Raw genomic sequence first — 12,980 nt, forward strand, 5'->3', positions numbered from 1 at the left:
TTTTTATTTTTTTTCTTTAATACCTAGATTAGTGCAGATTTCTTAGATAAAATTTCTACTGTCCAAAAACTCATTTTATCAAATTGTTCTCCTAAAATAACGCTACTTCTTGCTCATTTTTCATTGCGTTATTGGTTTACACCTCACTATTCATTGCCTGACATTAGAAAATAATCTATAGATTTGAAGAGTTGGGGGATCTTCTCATCTAAATGGAATAACAAAATAAACAAAGTATGAATTCAAACAAAAAACTATCATAAAATAAAATTAGTAATTTTATATCTCAAAAATTAAAAAAAAATTAAAATAATTAATGATCAAAATTCATAATTTTGAGGCTTTTATGTTTTTTAATGCCCTAAGCATAAGATTTAGTGATGTATGCCTTTAGGTGTCACTAGCAACCAGAGAACAAGGTTGTGATGAAGCAATTAATTGGTTGAAATTAATTAGTGACTTGTGATGTGGTGGACTTTTCATTCGAATCCATTTTTGCAATCGTGACTATCATTTTTCTTTATAAATAAGATGAATCTCGATTGAGGGACTAAGCTTGGCTTACGTCAACACAAAAACCATGAAGGAATAACACCATATATAAAGCATAAATTCCTGGCTCCAAGCTACTCTTAATCCATACAAAACCCACTTCACGAGCTACTCTTAACAACCAATAAATGTACTCTACAAGTTTATACATCTCATCTAAACATATAACCATACACAATGTAAACACTGATATAACAATATTATAAGTTCAGACATTATAATTAAGTTTATATAGAAGAAGAAGAAGAATAATAAGAATAAGAATAAGAAGAAGAAGCGTTTGATGCCATGGAAGGTAAATCTTTAGCCGATCACGCACGCGTGAGATACCCAAGGGATGCCGGACGGCTGAAAGTGGAGGAGACGCAATCGTCGGTCACTCACTTGCTTGGAGTTTGAGCCGGATTAGAGGGATCCACTGTTGTGCTGAGAAGAGAATGTGGATAGGCGTGAGGGCTGGGCGAGTGTATGTTGGGTGGGGTTGGCGGTAGAGATGTTGAACATCTTGTTGAGCTCGCTGAACCTCTTGATGTCGATGCCGGCGTACAGAACGGTTCAATGGGCCTTGAGATGCTCGGGTCGATCCAAGACATAAAAGCCGCTGTTGAGCTGGTCCGATGGGACGTCGGAGAAGACGCAGTCGCAAGCAGGAGAGAGGAAGAGAGAGAGAATGGGTGAGGAAGAAACAGGTGTTGGGCGGGTAGAAAGAGAGAGAAGATGAAGAAGAAACAGGGGTTGGGCGGGATTTCAATTTTTTGGTTGATTGAGGGTAGATTTGTAATTAAAGCAAAGGATAAATTTGTCATTTAATCTAGGTTTGTCAACCTGTTTGTCGTTGCGTTCGTTTGTATAGCATTATCCTAGCTCAAAACCCATTGCACAATACACATAACCCATATCTTAAATATTCACCTACGCACTATTTCACTTATTTTCACTTTCTCAAAAATAATACTCTCAATAATTACCTCTTTATCAACACCTAAAATATTTATACATTTTTCCCCACATATCTTTAATTCATATTTACCCAAATTTAGCATTTCACTAATGGCCTCATGGATCACCATGCTTCAAATGCTCAATTCGACCACTAATATTCCCATAAAATAATTCCATCATTAAATTCGCATAGCGTCCAGAATAAAATATCAATAATCCCTAGACCCATTAACGGGTCGTTACATCATTTACAACTAATGTATTATTAATTCTATTACTAATACAACATAACATTTGTTACACAATTGAAGGCCGGAAAGAGCCCCTCCATGGGGCATGGCACCCAAGTGAGGTGGTAAGTACATGGAACTTATTATTAGTCAATATTGAATACTAACCAAAAATATACATAAAAACCTAGTAAAGCAACACCACATATAGATAAAAGCCATGAATAATATTGAAGTGATGATCAACTGCCTGCTGAGTAGTTTATTTATTTCTTGCTTTTTTTTCTTGGTGGGTGATTAATTTATTTTGCATGAGGCCAAACACAAACTTCTAAGGAAGCTTTTGAAGTTGGGGACATTGAACGGTATGTTGTGTTCTTCCATTTAGAAGCTTTCTCCAATTTGAATTTGGTCACAATGTTGTGAAGGAAAACTAGAATTGCCAGCCTCGCATACTCTCTTCCGGGACACATCCGAGGTCCTCCTCCAAAAGGTGTGAATGTGTACGATGGAGGCCCGCTTCCTTTGAATCTCGAAGGATCGAACTCTTCTGGATTCGGGAAGTATTCTGGATTCTTGTTTGTTGAATGCACTGTCCAGAGTGCCTAGAACAAAATTAAGATACTTTAAACCCATTATTTTAAAATTTCAATATATATATATATATATGTATACATAGTTTAGTATTGTTATTATAAATGTATGGTCAATTCAATGTAACTGTTGAATTTGAAATAGGAGAATTAGTTTTGGGGGGCATATGATTATGTCATTAATACTAATTATGTAATTATATGACAAATTACCTTCCATCCCTTGGGAATGGTATAACCAGCGAAGGTGAAGTCGTTGGTGACCTCTCTAAAGGATTCCTGAGGAGGCGGTGACAGCCTTAGGGATTCACGCGCCGCGTTCCATGAATATCTCATATTCTCTATATCCTGCCATGTCAATGGCTCTCCCGGTGTTTTGTTTTTTGCAATCTCCATTTGCTCTGTATAAAGCTAACAAATACGTGATATTGTAAACATGGACATTTTTATTTTGGGTTTTGGCCATATTAACATACGACAAAACTACCCAAATCCAACCCTCCCTCATCATATTAGTTTTCTTTTTCTATATATTGCAAACAAAATTGAAAAAAAAATAAAGTTTTCACCTTTGTAGACGGCATCATAGATGTGGGGAAGCTCAGCAAGAAAGTACAAGAGCATGGCCACAGCCACACCCGTGGAATCGTAACTGGCGAGCAGCATCCCGGCCATGCTATTCGTCACCATCATCTCGTTTACCCTCTCGTCGCTTCCTAATTTATCCGACGCCAGCAGCATCAGGGACAGGAAATCTTGCCGGCCAGAATCCTCCTTCCCCGACGAGAGCTCTACGCGTCTCTCCCTAACGATGTCCAGAAGCTCCTTCCGCATTTTCTTCCCCTCTCTGATGGCGCCGTTGTAAGCCGTCCCAGGAAAATCCACTGGCACGGCGCGCATGCCGGAGGCGACGAGGTCGAAAGGCTCGGCTAAGGTTTTTATCCGTTTCGGATCGTCGATGTTCATTAAGAACCGGCATCCCAATTCGAAAGTGTATTTCTTCAGGAGGGGAACAACTTTGAGGTCTTTGTTGGGAACCCACTCGTCGTCTATATGTTCACGGGCCGTGGAGTCCATTATCGGGATGTATTGCCGGAGAGCTTCCGGCTTGAGAATGTCGTGAAAGAAGGTGCGCTGCAGAATGGTCACGTCTTTAACGACGTCGGAGGAAGGGAAGACGACTGCCTTTACCATAGAGCGAGGCAACCACGCGGTAAAGAGTTTGTTGTCGTTGGAGAAGAAGAACTTTTTGGCTGCCGGGCCGCAGAAGACGGCCATGTTTTCGCCGAACAAGGAGGTCTGGAAGACCTCCGACGAGGGGAACTTGGCGAGCTTCTTGTTTATGAATTTCTCTGGGCCGGAAATGGCGAAGTCAGCGTGGTCGCCGACTAGTGGCCAGCCAGTTGAACCAGGTGGAAGCTTATAATTGGATCTTCCATTGTTGTTGCTCTTCCGAAGCAGAAAGATGAAGAAGAATGAAGCGAAGAGGACGCCGAGGTAGAGAGAAATGGTGAAGAAATCCATTAATTTTAATTGAGAGTTGTTGTGAGTGTTTTCAAGAGGCTCAGCGATCGAATGGACATATATAGAGAGAGAGAGTGCTTGCTTGCAGCAGCTATCGTCAGCAATGAAACTATATATTTATATATATATATATATATGGCTGCAAGTAAGTGTGTATCCGCCCGTGGAAATTGCAAAAAAATAACTCCCACAAATACAAAATTCGTTTTTAGCTCTTTTTTTTTTTTTGGACAAAAAAACGTTGACTTTTTTGTCACTATAATTACAAAAAATAAGTCACTTTATCATTTTTGATTCTAACTTTTGACTTTTCAACTCTTCACTTTAATTAAAAATTAAGAATAAAAAAATAATAAATTATCAAATTACCCTCAATATAAAACAAATAAAAAGGTTGAATTTCTATTTTTAACCCTGGGGACCTGAAATTCCTCATAACTGGATACATATATATTTAATAACTGGATTGGTCTTGAACCCACAGTGGTCCCCACCTCTTTTTATTATTAAATATATATGTATTATTACATATAAATAAAATTAATAAAATAATAATAATTAAAAAATTTAAATATATATGAATTATTAAATAAATAATTGAAAAATTGTTATTCAATGATTATTATTTTATTTTTCAATTGTAAAAATAATTGCAAATCATAATTATAAAAATAAATTTTCAACTATTAAATTATTATTATTTTCTAATAATTACTATTATTTTTAATAATTACTATTTTTTAATAATTTAATAATTGGTTAGGTCTCGAACGCATGCTCAGTTCCCTCCCTTTCGTTTTTTTATTATTAAATATATCTGTAATTATATTACATATATAATAAATAAAATTAATTGAAAAATTGAAATATGTATGTATTATTAAATAATTGAAAATTTGTTATTCAGTTATTATTATTTTACTTTTTGATTATAATAATAATTACAAATCATAATTTTTTTACTAAAATGGATTATTATAAAAAAATCTCATGGGCCAAAAAAAAAAATCAAAAAAGCCATTTTTATTAAAAAAATTAGGTTTTGTGGCCCACAAAACCCGAAGCCGGGTTTGGTTGCCAACAAAACTCGATTTTTTTTATTAAAATGATTTTTTGATTTTTTTTTCTTTTCTTGGCCATGAGATTTTTCTAAATTATCCAATAGTTCCAAGAATAAATTATTGTTTAAAAGTTATACTTTTATTTTTGAGTAAATTTTATAATCATTACATTAATTTAATCTAATGTTGTTAGTAATTAGAACACTAAATCATGTATTGGTTGTGTTTTATTATCATTCCATTGTTGTTTATTTTGAATTATAAATTCAATTAAGCCAAAAAATGTAAAAATACATCATTTTCTATTGGGTAACTTTGAAACATCTCATGACCCAAAAAAAAAAATCAAAAAATCAAATTTTATTAAAAAAAATTAGGTTTTGTGACCCACAAAAACCCAGAGCCGGGTTTGGTTAGCCCATAAAACCCGAAGTCAAGTTTTGTTTTCCACAAAACTCGATTTTTTTTATTAAAATGGGTTTTTTTTTTTATCTTTTTCTTTTCTTTTCTTGGCCATGAGATTTTTCCAAGTTATCCAATAGTCCCCAAAAATAAATTATTGTTTAAAAATTATACTTTTATTTTGGGATAAATTTTATAATCATTACATCAATTTAATTTAATGTTGTTAGTAGTTAGAACACTAAATCATATATTGGTTGTGTTTTATTATCATTCAATTGTTGTTTATTGTGAATTATAAATTCAATTAAGCCTAAAAATGTAAAAAGACATCATTTTCTATTGAGTATTTTTGAAAAATCCCATGACCCAAAAACCAAAAAAAAAAAAAAAAGATAAAAAAACTCATTTTTATTAAAAAATTAAGTTTTGTGGCCCACAAAACCTGGAGCCGAGTTTGGTTGCCCACAACACCCGATTTTTTTTTATTAAAATAGTTTTTTTTTATCTTTTTCTTTTCTTTTCTTGGCCATAGAATTTTTCCAAGTTATCCAATAGTCCCAAAAAATAAATTATTGCTTAAAAATTATACTTTTATTTTTGGATAAATTTTATAATCATTACATCAATTTAATCTAATGTTGTTAGAAGTTAGAACACTAAATTATGTATTGGTTGTGTTTTATTTTTATTCCATTGTTGTTTATTGTAAATTATAAATTCAATTAAGCTAAAAAAATGTAAAAAGACATCATTTTTTATTAAGTAACTTTGAAAAATTCCATGGCCAAAAAAAAAAAAGGATAAAAAAACCCATTTTTATTAAAAAATTAGGTTTTGTGGCCACAAAACCCGGAGCCAGGTTTAGTTGCCCACAAAACTCGATTTTTTTTTATTAAAATAGTTTTTTTTATCTTTTTTTTTTCTTGGCCATGGGATTTTTCCAAGTTATCCAATAATCCCCAAAAATATTATTATTTAAAAATTATACTTTTATTTTTGGATAAATTTTATAATCATTATATCAATTTAATCCAATATTGTTAGTAGTTAGAACACTAAATCATGTATTGGTTGTGTTTTATTATCATTCCATTGTTGTTCATTATGAATTATAAATTCAATTAAGTCTAAAAATGTAAAAAGACATCATTTTCTATTAGGAAACTTTGAAAACTCCCATGCCCCCCCCCCCCCCAAAAAAAAAAAGATCAAAAAACTCATTTTTATTAAAAAATCAGCTTTTGTGGCCCACAAAACTCGGAATTGAGCTTGGTTGGCCCACAAAACTCGGAGCCGGGTTTGGTTGCCCACAAAACTTGATTTTTTTGATTAAAATGATTTTTTTAATCTTTTTTTTTTCTTTTCTTGGCCATGGAATTTTTCCAAGTTATCCAATAGTCCCTAAAAATAAATTATTGTTTAAAAATTATACTTTTATTTTTTGATAAATTTTATAATTATTACATCAATTTAATCCAATGTTGTTAGTAGTTAGAACACTAAATCATGTATTGGTTGTGTTTTATTATCATTTCATTGTTATTTATTGTGAATTATAAATTCAATTAAGCCTAAAAATGTAAAAAAATATCATTTTCTATTGGGTAATTTTGAAAAATCCCATGGCCCAAAAAAGAAAAAAGATCAAAAAACTCATTTTTATTAAAAAATTAGGTTTTGTGGCCTACAAAACCTGATGTCGTTGTGCAATTTTGAAAAATTATTTTTTCATGCAAATCAGTATAGATCTGAAATGATATCTACCAAAATATGTTCTACTCACAATCAGAATCATACTACACAACCTTTATAAGCAATGTGAATAGAAAACAAGACAAATAGAAATCAAATCAATGCTTAGAGATTCAGTCAGTGAAATTGTTTGTAAGAGAGAAAGAATATTTTTTAATGGAATTTCAATAAGGTCGCTGTGATTGATGAAGAATGTTAAATGACCCAAGCAACAAAAAAATTGAATGTATGACCCAACTGGTGGAATTTGATTTCGTCAAAAGGTATTCTTTTGTCTAATCTTTGATTTTGTAAATCGTATTTTTTGAAAAATGTGATACCTGAAGAATCTAAATTTTATTCTGTTGCGTATGATTAGATCATTGTAATGTAACATCAAGAAGCTAGAAAGAGCAAGAAGAGAGGTCTTCATAACTTGAACGAATCTTCGAAAGGTGTTCATAAAGAACATGGGGTTGTTAAGTGTCACTTTTATAAGAAAAATGAACACCTCAAGAAAGATTACCTGAAATGTAAAACTTGGTTCGAAATGAAAGGTAAACATTGTGCTTTTAATTTTTTTTCAATCAAACTTTATTGAAGTTCCACATAATGCTTGGTGGATAGATTTTGGTTCCACTACTCATATTTCCAATATGATGCAGGGATTCCCTATGATCCAAATCACAAAGCTAAATGAAAGTTTCATGTTCATAAGGAATAAAAGTAAAACTCCTATTGAAGGAGTTGGCACTTATCATTTGATTTTAGATACCGAACATTATTTAGATTTATTAGAAACTTGTTATGTGCTAACATTTTCTCGTAATTTATTTTCTTTACAGAAACTTAATGTAGCTGGGTTTTCTTTTAAATTTGGTTCATGTTGTACCGAAAGAAAACTATAAGGAGAAAAGAAAGGATTTTTTAAAAGCAAAAATGATATTGAAGCTTGCGGTAGTGTGCTCTAAGGCATACCAAAACACTCACGGCATAGGGGATTGCGACTAAGGGCTTGCGGCATAGGGGTTGAGGCACGGTAAGAAGCCTCGCAGCATAGGGGCTTGCTACAAACAGCTCATGATAAAATGGCCTTGTAGTCAAGGGCCTTGCGACATGGTGGTCCTTGCTACAAGGACCTTGTCATGGCCAATTGCTCTTGCGACATTATAGACCTTTTGATAAGAGCCTCTACTCGGTAAGACCAAGACTCCCACTCAACAATTGACACATGTCAACACCTAGCATCCTTGGGAATCACGCCTTATAAATACCTAGCTATAGGACACTGAAAAGAACCTCCAGATTCGATAAAATTTTGACACATTGACTATATTTTTTTTTTCGTTAATAACTATCTTCATCTGGTACGACTTAGGCATTGGAGGGTCTTCGCGAGTGAGGATTCATGTGAGCCTTCTAACCCATTTTTGAGTATTAATAGGGCAACATCTTTGAGGCAACTTCTCTTGTGGTGAACACCCTTAAGGCAAATTCTCTTATGGCAACACCCTTGAGGCAATTTCTCTTGTTGCAAACATCCTTGAGGCAACTTCTCTTGTGGCTAACATCTATGAGGCAACTTCTCTTATGGTGAACATCCTTGAGGCAACTTCCCTTGCAGCAAGATCCCTTGAGGCAAGCATGCTTATGGCAAGATCCTTGAGGCAACTTCTCTCGTGGTGAACATCCTTGAGGTAACTTATCTTGAGGCAAACACCCTTGAGGAAACTTCTCTTGTGGCGAACACCCTTGAGGCAACTTCTCTCGTGGTGAACATCCTTGAGATAACTTTCCTTGCGACAAGATCTCGTTAGACGAGCATTCTTGCGGCAAGATATTTAAGGCAACTTCTCTTGTGGCGAACATCCTTAAGGCAACTTCTCTTGTGGAGAACACCCTTGAGGCAACTTATGTGATAGTTTCTACAAGTTTAATCTTGATAATGTGTTTTTTGGGACCTTAATGACCTTGCATCATAATGTTGGTACTAAACATAGTTTAGTTTATGAAAATTCGGCTTACTTATGGCATAAATGTTTGGGTCATAAATCTAAAGAAATGATGAAAAGATTAGAAAAGCATGAAATCCTTCCACATTTAGATTTCAATGACCTCGAAGTGTGTATTGATTATATTAAAGGCAAACAAGCAAAACATAATAAGAAATGAGCCACAAGAAGCACACAACTTCTTGAAATTATACACATTAATATTTGTAGACCTTTTTATGCTCCATCTTTTGGTAGAGAAAAATATTTTAGCACCTTTATTTATGATTTTTCACGTTATGGTTATATTTATTTATTGTATGATAATTCTCAATCAGTTTGATGCACTTGACATGAATATTAAAGAGGTTGATAGGTAATTAGATAAAAATGTAAAAATTGTAAGGTAAGATTGAGGTAGTGAATATTATGAAAAGTTTGATGAATCAAGTCAATGTCTAGGTCTGTTTGCCAAATTCCTTGAAAGACATGGTATTTATGCTCAATACACAATGCCAGGTACACCACAACAAAATGGTGTTATTGAAAGGCGCAATCATACCCTAATGAAAATGATTAGGAGTATGATGAGTCACTCATCTTTATACTTGTCTTTGTAGATGTATGCATTTAACACTGACATGTATTTGTTGAACATGGTTCCTAGTAAGGTAGTTCCAAAGACTCATTTTGAACTATGGACAGGCAGGAAACCTAGTTTAAGGCACTTACATGTTTAGGGTTGTTCAACAGAAGTAAGGATTTACAATCCAGATGAAGAGAAATTGGACTTTAGAACAACCAGTGGTTATTTCATTGGATATGCAAAAAAGTCAAAGGGGTATAGATTTTATTGTTCTAGTCATAATACTAGAAATATTGAAACTAGAAATGACAGGTTCATTGAAAATTGTGAAATTAGTGGGAGTGAAAGAATGCATGATGTCAACATTCAAGAAGTCAAGGTGGAAGTTTCTAAGCCCAAGATTGATATAGTTGTTTTTCCTTAAGCTGTAATCTAACCAAATAACAGTTAAAAACAATAAACACTCCATGATGAATCGACAGTAGTTGAATCACAGGCAATAGCATTAAGGAGATCTCAAAGAGGTAGAAGATCTACTATTTCTAATGATTCTGTGGTTTATCTACAAAAGTCAAAATTTGACTTTGAATGGATAATGATCCAATTTCATTTAAGCAAGCCATGGAATGTGATGATTCTACTAAATGGTTATATGCCATGAAGGAAGAGGTAAAATATATGGATCAAAATCAAGTCTGGGATCTAGTTGAATTTCCTGAAGGGTGTAAAAGAGTTGGATGTAAACGGATCTTTAAGACCAAACGTGACTCTAACGATAATATTGAATGACATAAAGTTAGACTTGTTGCCAAAAGTTTTTACTCAACAAGACAACATCGACTATAAATAGACTTTCACTGGTTTCTAAGAAAGATTCTCTTAGAATTATCTTACCTTTAGTGGCTCATTATAATTTGGAATTATATCAGATGGATGTTAAAACTGCATTTCTTAATGGGAATTTGGAGGAAGAGATCTATATGGATCAACTTAAAGACTTTTTTGTTGAGTAAAAAGAACACATGTTGTGTAAGTTAAAGAAATCAATATACAGACTTAAGCAAACCTCCCATCAATGGTATCTAAAGTTTAACAATACCATTACTTCTTTTGACTTTTTAGAAAACACCATTGATTGGTGTGTATACATAAAGGTCAACGGGAGTAAATTTATTTTTTGATTCTATATGTTGATGATATTCTGCTTGTTGCTAATGATCTTGGTTTATTACATGAAACTAAGAAGTATCTCTTTGAGAATTTCAAAATGAAATATATGGGAGAGGCAAATTTTGTGATAGGAATATAAATATTCCGTGATAGATTACAAGAATTTTTAAGGTTATCTCAAAAGGCCTATATTAATAAAATGCTATAGCGAATCAATATGGATAAGTGCTTACTAGGGGTAGTTCTAATTCAAAAGGGGGATAAGTTTAATATCATGCAATGCCCGAAAAATGAATTGGAACAAGAGCAAATACAAAATATTCCTTATGTGAGAGCTTAAAGTATGCTCAAACTTGCACTAGATTAGACATTAGCTTTGTTGTCGAAGTTCTAAGCGGGTATCAAAGTCATCTAAAGAAAATTCTCAAATACTTGCAGGGAATAAAAGATCACATGCTCACTTATAGAAGATTTGATCACCTTGAGGTGATTAGATCAAGATAGTTAAAATCGAGATTTTCAGTGGGATCGAAAAATGGTTCATAAAATTGGATCGTAAAATCGTAAGATTTTAGAGACAATTAAAAATACTCTTTAATTTTTATAAATATATGTTTATAATAACATAATTTTATAAAAAATAAATTAATATCATATAATAACTTAATTATTCCTTATTATAATTCAAAAGATGATGCTTCTAAAATATAACTCAAAACTAACATGTTGGTATAGGCAATTTAGAGGCAAAATATAACTTAAAATTCTTTAGAGGATGATTCCAATATTCTCCATTAGATTTAAGTTGCAATTTATACTTGAAGCGTAAAATTGTTTGAGGGTCTCTGAAGTGTAAAATTGTAAAATTGTACACCTAAAATCGGGATTTTATAGGATTTTACCCCAAATATGATTTTATATGGGATTTGAATCGTTTGGGGGTCTCTAAAGCGTAAGATCGTAAAATCATACGAGTAAAATTGGGATTTTAACAACAATGGATTAGATATTCAAATTCAGATCTCGCTAGATGTGTTGATACCAAAAAATCCCCATTTGGCTAGCTGTTCCTATTAGCCGGAGGAACGATTTCATGAAAAAGTGTGAAGCAATCTATCATCACTGCATCTATTATGAAAGCTAAATTTGTGACTTGCTTTGAGCCCACCATTAATGGTTTATGGCTGTGAAATTTTATTTCAGAGTTTTAGATTGTCAACAGTATTGTCAAGTCGCTGAAAATTTATTGTAATAACTTCGCAGCAGTATTCTTCTCTAAAAACGACAAATATTCTAAGGGTGCTAATCTTATGGAAATTAAATACTTGGTTGTTAAAGAAGAAGTTTAGAAATATACAATGTCAATAGAGTATATTAGCGCCAATCTTATGATTACAGATCCTATAACAATAATTATTGTCGCCCAAAATATTTAATAAACATGTTGAAAGGATGGGTATTTTGGGCATCATGTAATTTGACTCTATTAAGGTATTTGACACTTTGAGCTCATGTTACATGTTTATGATATTCATGTTTTCTATTTGTATACATAATTGTTTTAAAATAAAGTTCACAGGAATAATTAAAGTTGGACCATTATGATCATCTTCATTAAAAGTCATGTTAAGTTAAAAGTTAGTGTTGTAGTACATAGAAGGGACTTTGTCAGAAAAAATTGACATACAACTGCCATGACCCGCATTAATATTTTAACTTAATAATGATATAATTATAACAAAAAAAAGAGAATTTAAATTATGATTCTTGTGAACATTATGTTCTCTTATTAAATCATAAAGGTAATATCATATGAGCCAAGTAGGAGAATGTAAGAGTTATCTTATGGCTCACATGATAATTAATGAAAAATATCTCATAAGATAAATCAGTAACAATTATCTGGTATGTTGTGTGTGAAGCATCTAAAACGGTGTCGTCTTAACGGAGGGTAAGGATGGCAACCTCAGTTGCCCATTCTGGACGGCTGATCGAGGGCTACTTGGCAACCATCAAGGCTGTACCTCTGCCCGACGCCTCTTGATTGTCCTTTGCCCCTTTTTTGTTAATTGTGTTATACGATCAACTGATAGCCATCGTGCTGCCTTTATTGGATCCAATCCCAGCCACTCAAATATCATATATATTATACAGTGCCTCATGATGGTAAGCAGATGAAAAAATCGCAGAAAAGA

At 33.0% G+C, this 12,980-nt stretch overlaps 1 protein-coding gene across 2 annotated transcripts in view; it reads right to left on the reverse strand.

Moving 5' to 3' along the window:
- Window positions 1–1,741: 1,741 nt before the first annotated feature.
- LOC127807230 (beta-amyrin 6-beta-monooxygenase-like) overlaps window positions 1,742–12,980 on the reverse strand; it is a 75,594-nt gene continuing 64,355 nt past the window's right edge. The window contains exons 2-4 of one of the 2 annotated variants that reach the window (XM_052344909.1): window positions 2,887–3,614; window positions 2,531–2,718; window positions 1,742–2,329 (exon numbers count right to left, since the gene is read on the reverse strand). In XM_052344909.1, the coding sequence (XP_052200869.1) occupies window positions 2,027–2,329; window positions 2,531–2,718; window positions 2,887–3,614 (1,219 nt within the window). In that variant the 3' untranslated portion in view covers window positions 1,742–2,026. The remainder of the gene's footprint in view (window positions 2,330–2,530; window positions 2,719–2,886; window positions 3,615–12,980) is intronic. The other variant, XM_052344910.1, reaches the window with a different exon arrangement.

This window comes from Diospyros lotus, chromosome 8, assembly GCF_014633365.1.
Source record: "Diospyros lotus cultivar Yz01 chromosome 8, ASM1463336v1, whole genome shotgun sequence".
NCBI classification, from domain to species: domain Eukaryota; kingdom Viridiplantae; phylum Streptophyta; class Magnoliopsida; order Ericales; family Ebenaceae; genus Diospyros; species Diospyros lotus.